Here is a 22,699-nt window from a genome sequence, read left to right as displayed (position 1 = left end):
AGACCAATGAGAGAGCAATTCAGAAAGAGACAAAGCATACATAGGAATTCAGTAGGACAAGTATAACAAATTCAAATATCTGAGGGAAAGAGGAACTTGCCAGTAGATTGGTCATTTGGAACATAATTAAGCTAGATTCATACCTTATTTTATACATCAGACTAAACTACAGATGCCTCAAGAGCTAAAACATTAAAGTGCTAAAAGGCACAAAAGTTCATTTTATGACCTAGCAGCTGAGAAGGTCTTTCAAACAGGACATAAAGCATTAAAAGATTTAGATTCTATGTAGAAAAATATGGCTAATGTCTCAAGACATTATAGTTGCATATAATGAAAAATTGATATACCTTATTGCACAGAGAAGTTTGTAGAAAGGTAATAAAGAATGAGCAAATGAAATGATCAGTTAATTCAGAGGAGAAATAAATAATTATATAAAGATTTTTAACTCATTAATAACTGAAAAAATAAAAACTGAAACAGGTTAAGGAGAGAGATAAAGAGGCAGAACACAAAATATTTTTAGGACAATGAGACTACTCTGTATGCTACTGTAATAGTGGTGGATAGCACCTTTGTCAAAATCCACAGAATGTATAATATCAAGAGTGAACTTTAATGTAAATTGTGGATTTGGGTATCAGTCATATGTCAGTCCATTACTACCAATTATAACAAATGTACCACTCAAATATATTGATAGTAGGGGAAGCTATTTATTTGGGAATTCTGTCCTTTCTGTTCAATTTTGTTTGAAAGTAAAACTGCTCTAAAAATAAAGCATGGTTTTAAAAAATTTAAATAACAAAAGAATAATAAAATGCGAAGAGATCTTTTGTTGCTATCAGATTGGGGAAAATTTCCCTTATGTGTGTAGTAGATAGGTGGTAGAAAAAAGAAGTATGTTCATATTTTTCTGCCAGAACTGTAAATTAATTTAATATTTTTGGATAGTAACCTATCAATTCTATGAAAATAAAAGTATGTGAACTACCTGACCCAGAAATCCCAATTTGGTACTTTACTCACTGAAATACCTACAGAAAGTGTCTTATAAGCACAAAATTGTTCATCATAGCTGTTTGTTTGTAATAGCAAATAGCTAAAAGCTTAAATATCCCCTGAATATGAGATACTGCTCTACAGATTATAGTGCAGGACCACTGCATTCTAAGGAAAGAATGTGTCCTCATAAAATTTAAGAGCAATTTTGTCAAAGAAGGACAAGCAGATACTATCATAGATAACAGATACATATATGGTAAAATTTTTCATATTAATGAAAAGCCTTGGTATTCAATAAAAATTTGTATGCTGAAATAAAAAGTATATATATTCTATATTAATGAATATCATATATATTAATGAAGCAATTTCTAGGCCAGTGGATATTGTTTGTTTAGAATTTAAAATAAGAAGCGTAATGTACAATACAGCTGTAAATGAAAAGGAAGGATTGAAAATATACATATAAACTTAACAACTATGATTATCTTTTAGAAATGCTCTGTTTGAAATTTTAATTTTTTACAAGGTAGAAGTATTATTTTACAATTAGAAAATTACTTGTGATATGAAAATGTTATAGAATCATTTGTTAATAGTTTTCAGTCAGCATTTGATGAAACTAGTTTGAACTGTTACATTGGTGAGGGTTAGAACCAAAATATCCATTTGCACACACACTTTTCCAGGAATAAACTAGCTTTATAGTACAAAAAAAAAAAAAAAAAAAAAAGAAAAGAAAAGAAAAATGGATAGCTACTGGAGCAAATTAAAGCAAGTTATAGACTCACTCTCATTTCCTTTAGATTACTGGAGAAAATCCTCCCAAATTGCAGATTTACATGTGAACTACAAAACCACATACATTCTTAAAAAAAAAAAACAAGGACAGAAAGATTCTTTTATAATCTGACCATGGAGAAAAACTTCCTAACTATAACCCAGATCCAGAAGCAATAATAGAAAGGCTAACAAATGTTATTACAGAAAAATTAATTGAAAGAAATAAAAATTTTATCCGTGACCACAGGAAGAAAGGGAAAGAGAAGTGAGGAAGGGCAAAGTGAAAAAGACAAATGATAAACTGTGAAAAGTTATGCCACAGCAGACAAAATGTTAATGAATCTAATAAACAGCTTCATAAAATAGAAAAGAAAAAAATGTGCCAACAAATCCTATAGAAAAATAAATAGAGATATGGACAACTGATAGAAAAAGAAATGTAAAATTCTGATACATCATCTTTCACCCATTATATTGAGAAAAATCTAAATGTTTGAAAACACATTATACTTGCATGCCTATAGAGAAAATGGGCACTCTCTTATATATTGGTGGTAGGAACATATGGAGAAAACAGCAGTACCCAGCAAAATTACACATACATGTACTTTAATCAGCAGGGAACTGGTTGACCAAGTAATTTATCTATGTGATTGAATAACTATGAAGGCATAAAAACGGAATGAGGAATATCTCTACATACTTCCTTGGAGGTCTCTCTAGAATATATTGGTTAAATTAAAAACTAACAAACAGGATATGGAAAAGTGTGTATAGTATGTTATTCATTTCCTATTGCTATTATAACACATTAACTTGAATTTAATAGCTAAATATATTCTTTCATAGTTCTAGAGGTTTAAAGTCCAAAACAGGTTTCACTAGGTTAAAACTAAGGTATCAGTAGGGCTGCACTCTCTCATGAGGGTGTAGGTGAGAATTCTTTCCTAGCTTTTTCAAGCTTTCAGGGCTTCATTCCTTGCATTCCTTGGCTCAAGGCCCCTTCCTCCAGATTAAGTCACAAACATAGCAGCTTCAAATCTCTCTCTGCTTTCATTATTACATTGTCTTCTATCTTTCTGACCTCCTGACTCTCTCTTATAAAGGTCTTTGTGATTATATTAAAGTAAGGCAGACAATCCCCCCGCCCCCCAAGATCCTTAACTCAATCACATGTGCAAAGTTCTTTGGCCACATAACATTTTCAGGTTATAGAATTATGACATGAACATCTTGGGTGGAGGAACCTATTATTAATCCTAGGTAGTTTAAGAAGCTACATCATACAAATAAATTTGCAATTTATTTATATTTTTAAAAGATAAAAAGGGCATTATTTATAGAAAAGGGAAGAAATAAGATGGAAGAATAGTGATAAATTTCTTTGAATATTCTTTGGTTAATTTGGTGCTGGAACCATATGTTATATATTAAGTAATTTTAAATTTTAAAAAGTAATACCATAAAATAAAAAATAAAATGAAACAAGTAGAGCTGAGGATGTAGCTCAGTGGGAAAGTTCTTGCCTGGCAGGCACAAGATCCTAGGTTCAATACACAGCACCAAAACAAAATAAAAACAAACAAAAAAATCCACAAGTGAACCATTAATATGTCCAGTTGATGATGTAACTATAGAATACCTCTATTCTAAGTGAATTAAAAATATAGTAACTTGTGACTATACAGTCCTTACTAGGATATGTTTTAAAGACAACAGTAGAAAACTCTCTCCAAAATTTTTCAATAATCATATTCTTACAAGTAGTATCAGGATTACTTTGACACTGACGTGTGATATAAGATGAAGCATATGCTGTTAACATTAATGAGAAATGGTATTTTTGATAAGGAGAACAAAGATACAGATGTGAAAATAATGCTGTTAAATAAGGACCTTGCGATACTGAATTTAAATTCCAAATAGAAATATGAACACATGGGGCTGGGGTGGTGGCTCAGTGGTAGAGCGCTTGCCTAGCACGTGTGAGGCACTGGGTTCAATTCTCAGCACCGCATATAAAAAATATAATACAGGTCCATTGACAACTGAAAAATATTTTTTAAAAAATGAACACATGATGCCTTTTACTTAGCAACATCTTTATGCCCTGAAAAAGTGATCTGTAGTCCATACACTGAAAAGACCTAGGGGGGAAAAAAAAGAACAAAAAACTCCATCTACTATGATTTGGGTATGTCCCCTGGAAAGCATGCGTTGGAAACTTAACCTCCAGAGACATATGTAAATGGTAGTTGGAGGTGAGACCTTTGGGAGGTGGTTGGGTCATTATTCATCCATTCATTGATTAGTAGATTATTACAGGAGTAGCTTTATTACAAAAATGAGCTCTCTCTGGCTTGCTACTCTGTCTCATCATGTGATGCCCTGTGCTGCCTTGGGACTTTATCATAGAGTCCTCATGAGTAAGAAGGTTCTCACTGGATGTGGTCTCTACTTTGGATTTCTAAGCCTCCACAAATCTAAGCAGTAAATTTCCTTACAAATTACCCAGTTTGTGGTCTTCAGTTACAGCAATAGAAACTGATTAAGACACCAACTTAAAAGTACTGTGTACCTCTATTGTCCAGACTAAACCGTATTTTCCATTGAAAAGAACCAGGGGTCCTTGGAAAAATAATTGATTTCAGGTATGGGGTAGAAAATGTACAAGATTAAACTACAAGGAAAGGAAACTATCAAACACTTATATCAAAAGCACAGACAAAGAACTCAGAAACTAGCTTGATAGGATTTCACTGGCCAAAGATAACAAAATTTGGATATTAAAAGGATACAACAACTACAGAGTACAGGGCCAGCCTAACAACTACAGAGTACAGGGCCAGCCTAAATACTTCAAATATGTTCCAAGTCCTAAGTTAATTCATAATGATACTACCAACAAAACCAAACCCAACCCCCCAGTCATCTCTGCACAGTATTAATGAATTACTTACTCATTACTATGAAAACTGGTTAAAGGGAAACAATCAAACATCTACTTAGTATTTTTTTTAGAAACTACTTTTCAAAGAAACCAAATAGTTGATAAGAGGTGCCTTTTTGTGTTCTACAACTCTTTAATGAAGTAACGTTCTACGCAATGATTCTCAATGTTTGTTTATATCAGAGAAATATGGCATATTTCCTAAGGGAAGAACACAGTATCATTTCTAAAGTGGCTATCATAAAATCAAACCAGAATTTGATCAAGCATCTAAATTAAACTACTAATATACAGAATACACAGGGTCAAAGCAAGATGATAAACAATATTAGCAAAAAAGCCTGATTGTGATCTCCTACAGGACAGATCACTTGGTTATCTATCAAAAAATTTTTTTGAGAAAGGAATGAAGAGAGATAGGGGAGTAATTTACAGATTACAACCTTATAATCAAAATCAATTTCTAAATAAACAAAAGACCACTAGAAAAATGTAATCATTAACTGGATATTTGAAGAATTCATAACTTGTTTTTCCACAGGCATGTGCTGCTATTATATTAGTTAAAAAGTGACGTTCCTACTTTCAGAGATGCATGCTTAGAGATTAAAAGAGCAAGTTACTGATATGTGACAATGTAAAATGATTCAGTGAAAAGAATACATATTATATATAAAGAAGGAGAATTATAAATACAAAAAGTGTAGTCTATCGTACAGGTTAAATGTATATGCAAAACTACTTTTAATTTCGCAAAAAGAGCACACAGTCAGCTATTTCAAATTTAAGTACCATATATGTATAAATAACTTATTGGTGAAGTATATAAATTTTAGCTCTAAATCTGATGGAAACAAAGTTCTTTACTATAAACATTTTTTATATTATAAGGAAATTTGAATTTAACCACTCAAGGGACAATGGCAATGACATGGATTTTTCCACTTGGAGTGAAAATTAAAAGCTATCATTCTTTTCATGATTTTGTGTCCCTATATCCTAAACTCACAATTTCTGGGGCATATTTCCATATCTCTGAATTTGCACTTTCCATTTTAACTGCAATTATTTTTGCTGGGCAAATTCCTACTCATCCTTTAAGATCCAACTTAAATGAAATGTCTATAGTAAAACTTTCTCAACCATCCCAGTTATAATGATGTTGCCAACAGTGCTTTTGATAACACTTATTTGTACTATGATTTATTTTTTGTGGGGGGGTCTATATTCTTAAAAGCTGGAAGTAATATTTGTATTTCTAGCTCCTAGTATATACATTTTCCCAGAGTGCTCAGTAAGTATTTGCAGACTCAAACTCAACTTATTATCAATGTGGTACCTAAAAATTATGGCTTGAAAAAGTGAAAAGCTCTAAGAAGCCTTGTTGAGCCTGTCCTACTCAGAAAAGGTTCATTATTAAATTACATAACAGTAATCCTACCAGCCAGATAGGGAACTGTGCTGCACACCATCTAAGTTCTTTCAGTCTTCTACCAAAAAAAAAAAAAAAAAAAATTTTTTTTTTTGGTGTACTCTAAGAACTTCATCTTACAGAATAACTCCTAACTTTTAAAATAGCCCACAAACAGTTTTAGCAGATTACATCACACTCTAAGAACAAAAACAAAATCAATAAAGAAAGAAAGGCTGGGGATGTAGCTCAGTGGTCAAAGACCTGGGTCTAATCCCCAGCACAGGGGAGAGGGAGGAGGACAGGGAAGAGGATGGTGGGGAGGTGGTGGAATGTGGAGGGAGGAAGGGAATAATTAATTTAAATAAATGAAATAATCAGATAACTTAAAGAACTTCTTTGATGAAAAGATTTTACACTATGATCAAGTACACATACATGTATCATATACATAAATAACTGGAAACAATACTTACCCTTACTAACATGATGAAATCTGTATTTTACTAATTTTTCATTGAAAAGAAAATAAACAAAAAAAAAACCCACTGTTCAAGATGCACTAAAATTATTTTATGACCCCACTAGTGAGTTATAAATTAAAGTCTGATAATCATTGTCTTGCAGAAATTTTACATACTATTAATATAATCTGTAGGCTAGCTACATGTATAGTTTACAATACTAAACAAATCTATATATTGTTTTCAATATATTGCAATATAATATCTATAATAAAATATGAACAATTAACACGAATTTTAAAGAACATAGAAATAAAATCTTTCCTAAGAAAAGAAGAATAGTCTATTAAGACATTAAGTCTTGGAGCTCTAAAAAGTGACTAAAGGCAAAGGCTCTTGGGTGAGTAATACTAGTATTAAAGGAATTAAGTAAGATTTTTTTATTTTAACCAACATTCTTCTCAAGTTTTCCATCAAGTCTAAGAACACTTCATTTAAGAATTTCAGTTCTACTTGCTGTTCATCCTAGTTATTGTGAGATGGTTATGGCTTTAAAAGTAATTTTCATGGGGTGAACATCTGAAACTCAAATTTAAGACAGTTTATTCCCTTTCTAACAGATTTTTACTTCTAAGCTCCTACTACACAAAAATTTTATAGCAGTCACTAAGTTCAAATTGCTTTTAAAAAAATATTTTTCAGAGCCAAAAATACAAATACTTAAATTTTTTAAAAAATTAAAAACTAATGAATACCAAATCACATTCTCTAGCAATATACTGTTAAGCAATGACATTCTTTCTACTATTTATATCAATTCTTGTGGTGTCATTGGATTCATATAAATATAACTTCGAACACAAAACGTTTTTGCTACAAGTTAGTGATTTCAGATGAAAAGTTTCATAAAACTATAGATGACAGAAATTTAAATATGAAAGCATTCTAAAACAAAGAACACTTTTGTATATCAAATAAAACTGCCATTTACTTTTTACAAGACTGCCACAGACACATGAAGTTCTGCCCAGGTTTTCTCATTGGATCTGCATGTTGACTGGATGCACTGAATGGAGAAGGCTGAGAACTGTTAGGCTGGCCCTGCACTTGTACAGCTGGTGAAGGTGGCATAGGAGTGTTCTGTGAAAAAGCACAAACAGAGTTTGTGACATGATACTGAAAAACAATAATATTTTATAGAACAGTCTTAAAAGTTTGATTACAATATTTAGGCATTTCTAACATAAAATTTACATTTTGTAATTTTAAGTTAATGATTATCTTTAAAAAGGTGATATTTTTTATAAAATTATTTAGGAAGTATGATTCCTCTTTTGGGGGGATGGGTACTGGGGATTGAACATAGGGTTATCATTGAGCTACATTCCCAGTCTTTTATATTTAGTTTTTATTTTTGAGACAGGGTCCCTCACTAAGTTTCTGAGGCTGGCCTTGAGCCTGTGATCACCCTGCCGTAGCTTCTCAAATTACTGGGATTGCAGGTGTGTGCCACTGTGCCCAGCTGATTCTTGTATTTAACATGGAACCACAGAGACAATATCACACATTATTGTTACCATTATCAAATACATATGGTAGTCCTTCAGTATCTGTGTGGGATTGGTTCCAGTATCCACAGATTAGTATTATCCATAGATGCTCAGTCCCTTATGTAAAAATGGCAAGTTAATTGCATATAACCTATGTACATCCTTGTCTATTTTAAGTCATTTCTAGATCACTTACAGTACTTAATACAATATAAATGCTAAGTAAATAGTTGTTATACTGTACTGTCCATGGAGTAATGACAAGAAAAAAAAGTCAGTACATGTTCAGTACAAATGCATTTTTTCTGATTATTTTTTATCTGAAATTGATTAAATTCATAGACGTGGAATCCACACAGAGGGCAGACTACGTACGTTACTTAAAATTCAGATTTTAGATAGGAGCAACCAATTAAAAATTTAAATGAGAAGTTCTATAAAAATAACCATGTGATTTACTTATGTCTGATCTTCACAACAACAGATTAACTGCAAATTCTTTTGAGTAATATTTTCTCTTAGGTTTCATAAGGAATAGGGAAGAAATAAAATACAGTAAAAAGCAAATAAATTTTCAGATGACAGTTAATAATGATATACCATATAAGCAGAATACCAAATACTAATTTGCAGTAAAATGTTTAACAAAATTTAGTCTTTACAGTTGTTCAATTAGAGCTTTTGATGGATAATACTAGTCAAAGGAGTCTAATTATAATGTCTTTTGAACATAACATATGTTTATTTTCTTCTGTATCTCATCCCTTTTCTCTGAAAAACATTAAGAAATTTAATGTAGACTAAAATAATTTTAGGCAATACATTTTCTTCAAATACCTCAAAGGGAAAAAATACTATTGAATTTCATATAGAAATGGCACCACACCATTGTCAAGCATTACATTTAAAGCATTATTTTCAAGACAATATCTTAAAAAACTGGAAAAATACTGAATAAATTTGTAAGGTAATACTGAGATTAGGTGGACAAATACTAAGTTAAAACTGCTGGATATCTCAGATTAAAAATAATAATTAGAAAAAGACAAAACACAAACATATAAAGCTATAATATTATAAAATACAAATGAAAGAAGAATAAAATGTTGAAAGAAAAAGTTCATGTCAAAAATGATAAGTCATAAAAATCTTTAGTAAGGTCTGGGGTTAAAATATACTTTGGGCATCAGACTAAAATTGTTACTATTAATAAGTTATCAACCTTAAAAGTTTTGTTAAAAGAGTTGATGAGAAAACATACATGCACAAAAAAATTTAATGATAGTACAGATATAATGGATAGAATAAGGAATTTCTATCTTGACATGTCAATACTCAAATTTGCAATCTGCCTTTAAATTAGTCATGTGACTTGGGCAACCAAATTACCCTCACTGATCCTCAGTTTTTTCATTCATTTATGCAAGTAATAAAATTTAATTTATAGGATGATAGGAAGACTAAAGAAACAACATGAAGAGCCTAGCTCTAGATTTTAAATGATAATTATTATTATTTTAATAAAGAATCCCAGAAGGGAAACCATATTTTGAAGGATCGGGAGGGGAGGAAAGATGATGAGTTTATTATGAGGACAGTCTACTACCTGGTGTGGAGGTGCTTGCCTGTAATCCCAGCATGGAGGCTGAGACTGGAGGATTCCACATTCAAAGCCAGCCTTAGCAACTTAGCTAGGTCCAATTTAGTGAGACCATGTCTCAAAAATTTAAAAAAGTTTAAAAAGGGGCTGGGGATGAGGTTCAGTGGTGAAGTGCCTTTGGGTTCAATCCCCAATACAACCATTCCCCCTCCCCCCAACACACAAAGTCTACCAAGTAAATACTAGAAACACATCTCAAAGTCTGCAAATTCTTAAAGCCATAAAATTTCTGATGGGGGGGGGGGGTCAGGTCAAAGAAAAAGGAAGAAAAAATAACCTTACTATCAGGGTATTTATCCAAACAAGGAAGCAAACAAATAGAATCCAGTCCATCTGTTTTCTTAGAAATGAAAACATTGCATTAAAAAATACAAAAAATTCTAATAATTGGGTATTTTATTTTATTTTTTTTGATACTGGGGATTGAACACATGGGTGTTTTTACCAATGAGTTATGTCCCCAGCCCTTTTTTATATTTTATTTTGAGGTAGGTTCTCACTAAATTTTGAGGGTCTCACTAAGTTTCTGAGACTGGTCTTGAACTTGCAATCCTCCTGTCTCAGTCTCCAGAGTTGCTGGGATTGCAGTTGTGCACCACTGCTCCTGTCAATGATTGGGTATTTTGATCTCAAATATTACCAAGGGATAAAACAAGGATGCCTGAAGTAAATCTAATCTGTCAAGAATAAATAAAAGACATATTAATCAAATATAAAGTACAAGAAATTTACGAGTATGCCAGAATTTTAATTAAAAAATAAATTTAACAAATTAATACATCTTAATTGATGAAAAAAGATCATATTCCCTTTAAATGAAACTTCTGGTTCCCTATACTATTACCATTTAAATTAGGTATTTTATTGACTATTTTGCTCTATATTTATACATTGTTAATTTTATAAGTGCTAGCAACTTTCATCTTTTTGTTTACTTATAATTTTGAAATACTTATTGGGGTCACAGAAAATACAGTAACTATTTTAAATTCAAATGTTACCAAGGGAATGTTCTAAACTGTCAAATTAAAAATGAGTAAAAGAGATAGTAACTAAATGCAATGTACAGAAAATTTTAGTATTATAATCACACACTATTAAAAATGTTTTTTAAAGATAAGTAGGCAATACTGAACATAAACTGAGTATCGGATAATATTAAGAAATTATTATTTTTGTTAGGTATAATTTGGTATTTTTATTTTATGAATCGTTGAAAGTCTGTGTATATTGAAGAACATATATTGATGTTAAATAATATTTGGGATTTGCTTTAACATACTGAAAAATAAATTATTGTGATTGGGAATAGAGGGAACCAGAATGGCAAAATGTTAATACCTGAAATCAGGTGAGAGATCATGGGGTTATAGGCTGTACTTTTGCACTATATATATTTTTCAAAATACCAATTAAATAAGTCACATTTTAATTAGACTTCAATTTCTTCTGAACATTATGCTTTATTTCCTCTGAACATTATGCTTTATTGTGAAATGTGAGAACATCAGCCATAACTATAACTCAAACATAAATGTAAAAGGTTTCAAAGCCATGATTTTTTGCTCCCCTGGGGTTGGGGGTAAACTACCTCTTGCAGAAAATTTTACTCTGAAGGAGAGCTAGCTAGTTTTTCATACTGTACTTTTTGTAACCAAAGTAGAAAAGGTATAACTTCAGTGAGTGACCAGAAACGTAAAATTACATAATTGATGTGAAACAATCCTGTTGTTTCTTTTATAATTATAAAATTAACTAAAAATCTTAATGAATGTAGCAGTTCTAATTTTGGGGAAAAAAACCCTACTGCTTCTTTTTGTTGAAATAAATTATAATCTCATTTTCCTTTTTTATTTTTTTCAAGAGTAAATTCTGGCTAAAAATTCTAGGTAACACTGATACTTGGATTTGATACTTTTAAATCCTTTGTTTTTAATATTAAACTTTAAAAACTTTGAATAGGACTAAAATTTGAATATTTCAGTCCTTATCAGGAAAGCTTCAAAGTTATAATCTATTTACTTCAATATAAATTCATAGCAGTAATCAAATACTGTGTTCAACTCCAGGTATATATTTAAAAAGACAGAGTGGAGTTGGTTGAGGCAAAGTGTTGATTAAACCAGATATCAGGACACCTAAAATCAAATAGAAGTAATGGATGAATCATATTCTCCATAGGCACTCTACCACAGAGCTTCATTCAGAACTGCTGATAAAGTGTATTCTTTAGAAGAGATACCTTCAAAAGCTTGTAAGAAACAGGAGTTAGATTTACTCTAAATGTGATGTAAAAGATTATGCTTAGTTTAAATGTACAGATTTTTACAAAGCAGAATTGAGACAGTAACTGAAACCACCGAAAAAAAGATTTTTGTGAGTGTGGGCAACTCACTTCAACTCTAAAAAATGAGAGCTTTGGACAATGTAACATCTAAGACTCTCTTGGCTCTAACTTTCCCTCATGTTTTTCTAATCTACAGGTTGAATATCCTTAATCTGAAAATCTCAAACTTGAAAAATGCTCCAAAATCTGAAACTTTTTAAAAATTCTACAACACGAAACTTTGTTTCATATACAAAATTACCTGCAGGCTGTGTATACAAGGAATATATGAAACAAATGCATTTTGTGTTTAGACTTGGGTCCAATCCCTAAATTATCTTATTATGTCTATACAAATATTCCAAAATCCGAAAAGGCTAAAAATCTGAAACACTTCTACTCCCTAGCATTTTGGATAAAGGATACTCAACCTCCATAAAGTTTTCCCTCTTATTAAGTATAAATCTATATAATCAATACATACCAAACCTATTTTGTAATAATACATAGGGATACAAACAATAAGGTTATGTTTAGTAAAAATGCTTTTCATAGTTTTTACAATGGGCTATATTATTCAAATCTGAGCAATGGATTCATTTAAATAATGATATTTTGTAGTTCTTACTAAAATTATCTTCTATGGCTATGATTAAATGCTGCTACCTTGAGACTACAGATCTGTTTTTTAATGGGTTGAATAAATTTCTCAAGCTCATTATCAGAAAAAGGAAAAGCTCGAAGATACCAATATTCAGTGTTACATAGCCACACATCAGGAATGATTCACATGTGAAGAATGGGGAACCAAGGCAAGGTATATATAAAATACCTTAAATGAGTACATCTTTAAGTAAATTTTTATACAGAAGAATCTGATAAGTTATTGGATCATGGGATTAACACATAAATTCAACATGTGTTTTGCATAATGCTGAAAAAAGTCTTTAGGTAAATATTTTGTCTCTTTCATTTTTTACTTATTTTTGTTTTTAACTATGTCAGTGTAGTTTTTTGTCTCTAGCAGATATCAATTCATGAATAGTGGGTGAAGATAGGGCATCCAGAAATGGTATCCTATAAGTTGTATATAAACTTGCAAATATAACAGATATAAATAAACAGATGCAAATAATGAAATATGCCATGAAGTAGGTATAGTTTATTTTGCATTCATAAAAACTGTAAATACTATTTAAATACAAAGTCTATGGTTGTATCATTTACATATATTCTTCTTTTACTTGCTGTAACTTTTCTTTTTTTTTTAGGTAGGGGGGTAGGTATTAGAGATTGAACGCAGGGGCACTCGACCACTAAACCACATCCCCAGCCTTATTTTGTTTTTTATTTAGAGACAGGGTCTCCATGAGTTGCTTAGTGCCTAACTTTTGCTGAGGCTGGCCATGAACTCATGATCCTCCTGCCTCAGCCACCTGAGTCACAGGGATTATAATCATGTGCCACTGTGTCCAGCTGCTATAACTTTCTTTAAATTAAATTAATATAGCTGATTAACAGAGGCAATAAGGAACAAAATCAATAAAAAATGAATTAATAATGATATTGAGAAGGATTACCTATTAGCTTTTCTTAGAAGGGATACTTCAATCTTTCCAGCCCTGAGCATTCTGCAAATCTAAAAGTTCATATTGGGCACTAAGTAACTCCTTAATAGTCCTAGATCTCTTGAAATATTAGGAATAACACATTTGACTGAAAAAAAATCAGATCAATTTTAGACTCCTTTAAGCTACCAATTCAAATGGTGAACAAAATGGTATTAAACCCAGGTCTCACAGGCAACTTAAGGAATATATGAAGAAATTTAAAGAATATGGGCAACAATGGAAATGGTTTTCTATTACCATCTTGAACAGCTGATTTCCCCTACTCTGTTCCATGTGGCTAGCCCATATAATTAGTTATCTTACATGTGAAGATAAAATATACCTGCACTGTCAATGAATACCATGTGGTAAGGACTATGCTAAGTATTATACATAAGAATCCAGGTTTTGATTCTCATTTTCATAAATACCACACATGCCACATCTCTTGCAAAGTTTTAAACTCTGCATGCCAACCAAATATCAATTTTAGAAATAAAGAATGTTGCTGCTGGGTTTTTGTCTTCCTCACCTTCTCCTTCTCTTTTATTTTTGCTCTTTTATTTATTTATTTATTTTTGTGCTGGGGATTGAACCCAGGGCCTTATGTGTGCAAGGTAAGTGTTCTACCACTGAGCTCAGAGTGTAGCTATTTTAAATAAACTACACTTTGGGGGAAAATGGGTATAAGTTTAATATAAATTTCTCAGATTGGAAACAAAATGTATTCACTTTAATGGTCTAAATCACATACATATCACTTATGTGCTAATAGTTTTAGCATTAATGTACTAAAATGATAATTTGGTTGTATGATCATCCTACCACACAACAGTTCAAATAATCAAAGATAGAAAAAGGGCTTTCTAGAAATTTACAGAGGAAACTTTTAGAATAGTGGAAAAAATAAATGTTACTGGGTTAAGAGTATTAGTTTTGGTTTTAGGCCTGGCACTAATCTTGGGTGAGTTATTTAGAATCTTGCAACCTCATTTCTAAAATGGTGATAACAATTTTTACTTAATAGGATTATTGTGAGAATTAAATGAGAAAATACTTTAGTTCTAAGCCCCTAATATAGGTTCTAATCTTAGCTAGAATTGTTGCTCATTCTTTTTTATTGAGATATCATTATTGAATATAACCACACTGGAAGATCAGAGTCACAAAAAATAAGGATAAGTGAAACAATTCCATAGTCATGACTTGGTATATCATTACTATTTAGAATTCTAACATACTCTAAGAGGAAAGAAGAGTTAGGCATATAATCAAGATAAACTGAGAAATTAGTACATGTAAGAAAAATATAAAAATTCATCTTATTGAATGTCTACTATATATACAACATTGCACTATTTAAGCAAAAAGTTCAACTTGTAGAAGCTTGTTTGAGTAAAAATGATTTTCGCTCCATCATTCAGTATCATTATTGTTACATATGTAGCACTGACTAAAAAATGTACAACTTAATTACTTTGAAATAGATCTAGGCAATATGAACATATAAATTAAAATCCTATTATACCCCAAAGCAGCACAATCCAACTTTATCTATTTACATGGAAAAATACACATATTAGTGGAGGAACTGGTCTGAAGCTAGGGACTCTTCTTTTCATTCTTGCATTTTTCGTTTTGCTGTTACCCATCCCTAGATTTGGTACTAATGCCAACAATGCTCATAGATCTGCTGACATCACTGTAAGCATAAAGAAAAAATCCAAGCCAAAGGAGTGCTAGCAGAGTTTTCAACAGAAGGTTCTGGTTATGCACTACTAATTAGAAGAAACAATAAAAGAGAAGTGATCCAAGAAATAGGTGGTGGTAACTGTTAAGTAAATGCATAATTTCAGTAGAAATAGCATGTAGGACGGTCCTCAGAATCTTTACAGGCTGATTGGATCCTTAATTCAGTAGAATGGATCCTAGAAAATATTTTTATTTACTACTAGGATATGTAGAGATGGAGAGTAAGAAGGAATTAAAAAGGAAACTGCAGAGCAAAGGAGTAAGAAACACAAAGTAAAAATATTAGAATACCTGAAACAAAGTGAAATTATAAGCAATACTTCTTTAAGAATAAAGAGAACTAATTCAATACATAAACATTGCAAGAACATTCTTAGGAACCTTATAGGATTCATCCTTTAAAAAAAAAAAAAAAGACTATTAACAGAGCCACAAAGAAACATAAATATCAAATCCCCATTCAGAGTTCTCTTAGGAAGTTTCCCTTACCATCTACAGTAATCTAACATACATTTTTAAAATTCTTCAAAAGAATTTTAAAATTGTTTCTCTACCTTGGGCCTACAAAATTACGAATTTCAGTCTAACAAAACTGAAAGATTCATATTACCATATATAAAAGTTAACAACTGCAAACTATTTATTATTATAAAACCAGAGGAAATAAGCATGACAGTTTAAGTAAGCTGACACAGTAATTTCTCAAGGTAAGACATGAAAAAAATAGTGAATTTCCCTCTAAACTCATATTTACAAATCAGAATTTTATAAGAGAAATATAACAGTAGAATGACTTACCTGTGGGACCACATTCTGTATATATGTTGGTGGCTGCTGCTGCTTTTGCTGAACAGCACTTTCTATTGCTACTTTAGCTACAGTGCTTGGATCTGCTCCTGCTGGAACAGCAACCATTGTTGCACTGCAGCCAGCATTGTTGGGGTCACTGATTGTAACAATTCTAACTCCTACTTTATTTGGAATTCCTGCTACTGTTTCCCTATCGTTATCCTCCGCTGGCCTCTTTACAGTTTTGCATTCTGCTGTGCCATTTGTAGACCGAACATCTGATGATAGGACAGGAGAATGGGACACTCTTGATCCTGAGTGGGGAACTGCTATGATTTGATGCCCCTGTATGACAGAGGTTGTAGAATGTGGTGAGACAACTACACTTGGGCGTTGCTGAGGCACATCTGAATTCAAACTTGAAGCTAGAGGTCCATTAGGCAAATCAGTACCACTAAATTGCTGTATTGCCGCATTTGAAGCCTCCTGTATACTGCTCATAGATGTTGAACCACCCAAAGTTAATACAGGTCCATTAGAAATTCTTTCTAGCTGATCACCTTTGGCAGTATCTTGCTGAGTGGCATCTAAAGTTCCTTGTGGTTCCACTGGAGATATCTCACCATTTCCTACATGATTGGAAGTTTTGTGATTTGGAATGTTTTTGCTTAAATGAGAACCATCTCCTTTATCAAAATCACAGATTCCATTTACTAGGGTTTTTTTCAAATCACATTTGATATCCTGTATGTCCATTTGTTCTGAGTTCTGTTTTCCAGATGCTCCATTCTCACCTAATTCTAATGATGGTCCATTACTGATTAGTGAGCACTGATTGACCTCACTTTGAATTTTCCCTGAGTTTGAAGGAGGTAGACTTGAGTCACTGTACTTTCTCCCATTTAAAAGACTTCCCACCTGCATTTCATTTTCTTTTGAATCCCCATTGCTGGTGTTTGTGGTTACTCGTCGGCAGGATGGGTTTTCCATGACTTCAATTTTACGTTCATGAACATGTAAACCTGTTGCTTCTTTTGCTTCCTCCTCCTTTTGGCAAATTATTTTATCACCTTTGAATGGGGGAGTAGCAGTAGTACATGATGATTGTCCAGCTGGAGATGCTTGAGTGGCTGGAAGTGTTTGTACCTGAAGTCCAACTCCTGCCTGTGTTCCGCTCATCGTAATTCCCGCTGGAGCAATAAGCTGAGTTGCATTTCCCTGACTCACAGTTGCAGTTGCAAAACTTGTATTTGGCACAACTGTTATGGTTACCTGGTTGCCAGAAGTTCCTTGGAAAATGGTTGCTGGGCTATTTGAGATCAGTGGTCCTGGCAATATTTGTAAGTTTGAGATGGGCACAGTTTGCACTCCCCCTGTGGGTGGCATTGCACTTTGGACCAACTGAACATTTTGCTGCCCAACCAACAGCTGCTGAGCTGGAGTTTGCCCCTGGACTCCAAAACCAGCTGCTTGATTATTAGCCACCTGATAGACCACCTGAGGGCTAGGAGCTCTTGCATTATTAGGGGGAGGAATCTGTGGAGCTGGGAGGATAAGTTTACCACCTGGAGTTGAAGGACCACGCTTTGGAAGTAGCAGCTGTTTTATCAGACTTGACTCACCAGAAGCAGGCTGACCAACTCCTGCATTTGTTTGCTGAGGCTGAACTTGCATCTGTACTTGTTGTGGCTGCTGAACTTGTACCTGTACCTGTTGTGGTGGGGGTGCTGGTGAATGCTGCTGCTGTTGCTGCCTTTTCACAGATAGCATTTGACTGACAGTAGGAGGTGGTCCCTGTGATTGAGGGGTGGAAGAAGATGGCATGGCAGTAGGGACTTGGTTATTGGTAGTTGGGACAGGTGATGGTGAAGAAGATGGAGTTATGTTTGGTTGTCCAGTTAGCTGAACTGTCTGACCAGCTGGAAGAGCTGCTGGATTAGCAAGAACAATTTGGTGAATGGCTGGTGCGTAAGTTTGACCTTGTTGAGTTGGCTGGCTTACAATCACTACACTTTGTTGGGTTGGCTGCTGTGGTTGTTGAATAGGCTGCTGTACCACTGTTGATGAAACTTGCTGAGAAGGGAGAGGTTTTGGTGCAATGTTCTGAAATCCTACCCTTGAGGGTTGTGGACTTGGGACACCAGCAATGGTAACCATTTGTCCTGTAGCTACCTGAAAATTCTGTACTGAAGTTGCTGAGACAATGTTGGATGCAGAAGTTGTTACATACTGTGGGGGTGCTATGATAACAGTGTCTTGTGACTGGCTACCAGCTGATGTCTGTTGAGATGAAGATTGCACAGGTTGGGGTGATGTGGTGATTAACTGTTGACCCTGTGAAACTGTAGAAGTACATGCTGGTATGTTCTGTACTCTGCCAAATATATGACTCTGTGGGACTGCTTGTTGAATTACCGTAACAGGAGTGCCTGAAGGTATTTGTCCTGGTACCACCGTGTGTAATGGAGACGGTTGTGGTATAACAGATGGGTGGTGAAGCAATGTCTGAGAATTCACAACTGTAACAGGTTGTGGCCCTGTACTATGATTCTGAACCACAGAACTCTGTGTAGGTCCTCCTCCAACAGCAATACTAACAGGAACTGCTGTCTGGGGTACAGAATTCTGGATTACGGTAGCCTTGACTACTTCACAAGAAATTGGAGTTTTATTTTGAATGACAGTCACTGGAGCATTTTGCTGCTGGTGGGTATGAAGTGAAGGATTTGGTGGAATTCTTGGAACAGTCTGTGCCACAGTATGAACACCTTGTACTGGAAAAGACATTTGTGTTGCAGTCAAATTTGAAGATTGGTTGGTAACAGGAGTCCTCTGAAAATGATTTCCTACAGTTTGTGATCCATGAGGGATTCCTGAAAATATAGGGAAAAAGTCAAAATTCCAAATGAAATTACTGAAAAACTGCCAAGCAGGAATATTTTACTTAATATAAGAAAAAAATAGTTTCAAGAAATACATGTCCAACAACTTTGAAACATTTGAATGTGATAAAATAAAAAACCAAATAATAAAATGCTATTGGAAAAACAAGGGAAAGTTATAGATTTTAAAAGTAATAAAATTAATACCTGCAGGTGAAGGAGTTGGAGATACATCAGGTACAGAATCAACACGAACAACAGGAGTAGAAACTGGTTGCTGCTGATAGTACATCTGAATGGGAAGTGGGATAGCCCTCCGTTTTACTCCTACCACATGGATATGTGCCTGCCCATTGTTACTGGAATCCTCCACTCTCTTCACTGTATGGTTTGGAAAAACTGTTCTGTAAAGTAATACATATTCAGTTAGTTACAAGAACTAGCACACTGGTAAAAAGCACTGACTTCTAACAATGTTCATGGAAACAACAGCAGTACATTCCCTGCTACTTACGTATGAACCAGCATGATTCATAAAAGTTCTATTCTGTAAAGGTGGGAAGCCAAGATATAGATAAACCCTCCATTTAAAAAAATCTTTATTTGTTAACAGCATTATTGAGTTTTAAACAACTCTATCCTATATATAACAGCTTTTCAAAATGCTTATTTATGAACAGTGAAATATCAAAGTCTTGATACTTAAAGACACAGTATTAAATATATTCAAGGTTAAAAATTTCTAAATGTTCCAACATAAACACCAGATGCAATTTATGAAATTGCCTTGTATTTAAAACTCCCCTACATTACAACCTACTAATGAAATTTCAAGTAGTAGAGATATGTAAAAGTAGATAGATATTTGGAACTTTTTTCAAAATAGCAAGAAGGTTGGAAGTGATGCAAATGAATTTTATTTAAAGAACTATGCATCCTACCTAAGACATTTATAAAATCCAGTTGATGTGAGGATTCCACCACGAGCTAATTTACTACAAGTTGAGAGGTATTCGGAATACATTTCTGCTCGAGAGACAGAACAATCTGGATTTACTTCAAAATGAGCATTTAGCCTAAAACAGGAGAAAAATAAAGGCATTATACAACATATTATAGGAAACTCCACATTGAAATATATTAAAACTCTTTGAAACAAAGTTATAAACTAAAAATTAAATTTCACTACCTCATTATGTTAGCAAAACACAGGCTAGGTTTTAGATTAAATCAAGAGATTATCACTCTATTATAATGTTAAAAATATTATTAAGAACAAATATAAACTGGGTGCAGTGGAGCATGTTTACAATCCCTGTTACTTGGGAGTCTGAAGCAGGAGGATTCCTGGGTTACTTGGCAAGACTCTGTCTCAAAAATAAAAACATAAGAAGGGCTCACTGAAAGAGCACTTGCCTCACATACATGAGGCCCTGGGTTCAATCCCTAGTATCACACACTAAATTAATCAATCAATGAATAAAGTTTAAAAATTAAAAAAAAAAAGAACAAATATAAAAAACTATGTTCATACCCTAGCAAGAGCAGGGTTAATTTGTTGGCAACAACTGCTCTATAAGAAATAGTTTTAGTTACTTGGGTTCCTTGTCTTATAATTATTATAACAGAAGTTCCTAATTATGAGTTATTGGCATTGCAGTTAAAGAAAATGGTGGAAAAACTGAACTAAGGTTAAACTTTTTCTGACTCTTGATCAAATTTTTTCAGAAAAAACTTCACAAAGCTTTTCAACTACTCCCTAAAACAATGACAATTACCAAGCTGTATACTCCCATTCCTTCATTTCAAAATACTTCTATTTGCTAACTCATTACAAACTAACTCAAACATCAACTTGTCTTCTTCTTAAAGTATCTTCCATCTATAAGTTAGGATAGAGGATTTGTTATCCTAGTATATCTCTTTCTAGAAATCATTAGGCATAACAGGCCAACTTAGGTTATTCTTATAAAAAATGATGCCTATGATAAAATAACTATAAAGTGATTTTCTTCCCCTTCTCTAAGAAGTGGTAGAAATGTACATTTGGGATTTAAATGAATAGATCAGTGCCAAACACATGTGGCATTCGCTTTTTCTACCTTTTATAATCCTCTTCGAACAAATGTTTAAAAAAATCTAAATATAAAAAAACTTCATTTTGGGTGCAAGCTAGAAGGCAAACATTTCCAAATATTGTAAAGAGATTCTTTAAGCATAGGGGTTAATGTGTGACATTAGAGAAGGAGAGGGAAGGACAAATAATTAGATACTTAAACAAAGATGATTAAACAAAGTAGAAGTGTGGAGAAAACAATCATAGGGAAAAGGATACGAAAACACCAAAAATATGAAACACAGAGTGACAAGAATATGGAATAAGGGACAAATAATATTAGAGAATGGAACAAAAGGGAAAAAGGAAAGAAATATTATAAAGGTTTATGTCGTTAGAAAAGTGATTTTTTATTTCAGTAAGTTGAGTTTAAAAAATTTAAATTACTTCATAAATAATGTTGAGACAATGCTCCATGACAAAATGAAATCTAATTAACTGTATATTTGTTTGTTCACAAAGTGGCTGAGATATGACTACTCAATGTTCTCAAGAAAATATCATTGTCAAGTTGCTTATTTTAAGGTAGTTATACTGGCTATTCTGTCTTTTGATTAATTTCCCCTTATTACTCAACAAAAAGGAAAAATTAACCGTCAATGATTAAGATAATTTGGTATAGATGGAAAAGAAGGAATGTTTAACAACAAATCCTTGTTTTATTTTCTTAAAGTTAGTTCATTTCACTTTTAAGAAAACATTAATTTCAGAAGAATGAACTTTGTAATTTATATGATAATCAAATATTATTCTTTATAAAAGTGATACACAACTTTTTAACTTCAAAGAAAGGAACTAAACGGTATAATTAAATGAAATTCCAATTAGACTATTTTAATTCTGAAAATTCTGATGATTTTTTTGAATTATTCCAAAATATAGGTAAAGCGATTTTATATTTTCCTTTTTTTCATATGATATTCTACTCTAACACAAATACACACACACACACACACACACACACACACACTCTAAAACATTCTGGATGACTGTTAGATACATTTCCTTTTGCATATTCTTCCCAATGATAAAACCTTAATAGAAATAAACCACTTACCATTGACAAGCAAACTTCTCACTATCTATTTCCACTATTCCTGGAGGTGGAGCAACATGTTGTGCTACAACTGCTCTGGAAGCTAAAGAAAAAAAAATACATTAGCTACATAATTTAAAAGAATTTTTAAAAATTTAAAAACTGGAACTATGTGATTATCTTTTAAAAAGGCATAGTAACATAAAAATATACAAATTTGAGAAACTAATATATAATGGAACATATATTATACCAGGCACCATCTTTAGAAGGTTCATATTTGTTTAGTCTTTACAATCATTCGAATAATAATAATATATGGTTGATTTAACAGATAATTTAAAATCTGTTTTCCCATGGGG

General features: G+C 32.8%; 1 protein-coding gene across 1 annotated transcript in view; it reads right to left on the bottom strand.

Moving 5' to 3' along the window:
• Positions 1–22,699, bottom strand: part of Arid2 (AT-rich interaction domain 2) — a 176,771-nt gene that overhangs the window by 19,378 nt on the left and 134,694 nt on the right. Inside the window, exons 12-16 of the mRNA XM_076854349.1 lie at positions 22,359–22,440; positions 20,127–20,261; positions 19,393–19,589; positions 16,313–19,176; positions 7,608–7,756 (exon numbers count right to left, since the gene is read on the bottom strand). Of these exons, the coding sequence (XP_076710464.1) occupies positions 7,608–7,756; positions 16,313–19,176; positions 19,393–19,589; positions 20,127–20,261; positions 22,359–22,440 (3,427 nt within the window). The remainder of the gene's footprint in view (positions 1–7,607; positions 7,757–16,312; positions 19,177–19,392; positions 19,590–20,126; positions 20,262–22,358; positions 22,441–22,699) is intronic.

The sequence above is a fragment of the Callospermophilus lateralis genome, chromosome 4 (assembly GCF_048772815.1).
Source record: "Callospermophilus lateralis isolate mCalLat2 chromosome 4, mCalLat2.hap1, whole genome shotgun sequence".
Classification (NCBI taxonomy): Eukaryota; Metazoa; Chordata; class Mammalia; order Rodentia; family Sciuridae; genus Callospermophilus; species Callospermophilus lateralis.
The sequence above is the reverse complement of the archived record's forward strand: the minus strand, read 5'-3'. Positions and strand labels throughout refer to the sequence as shown.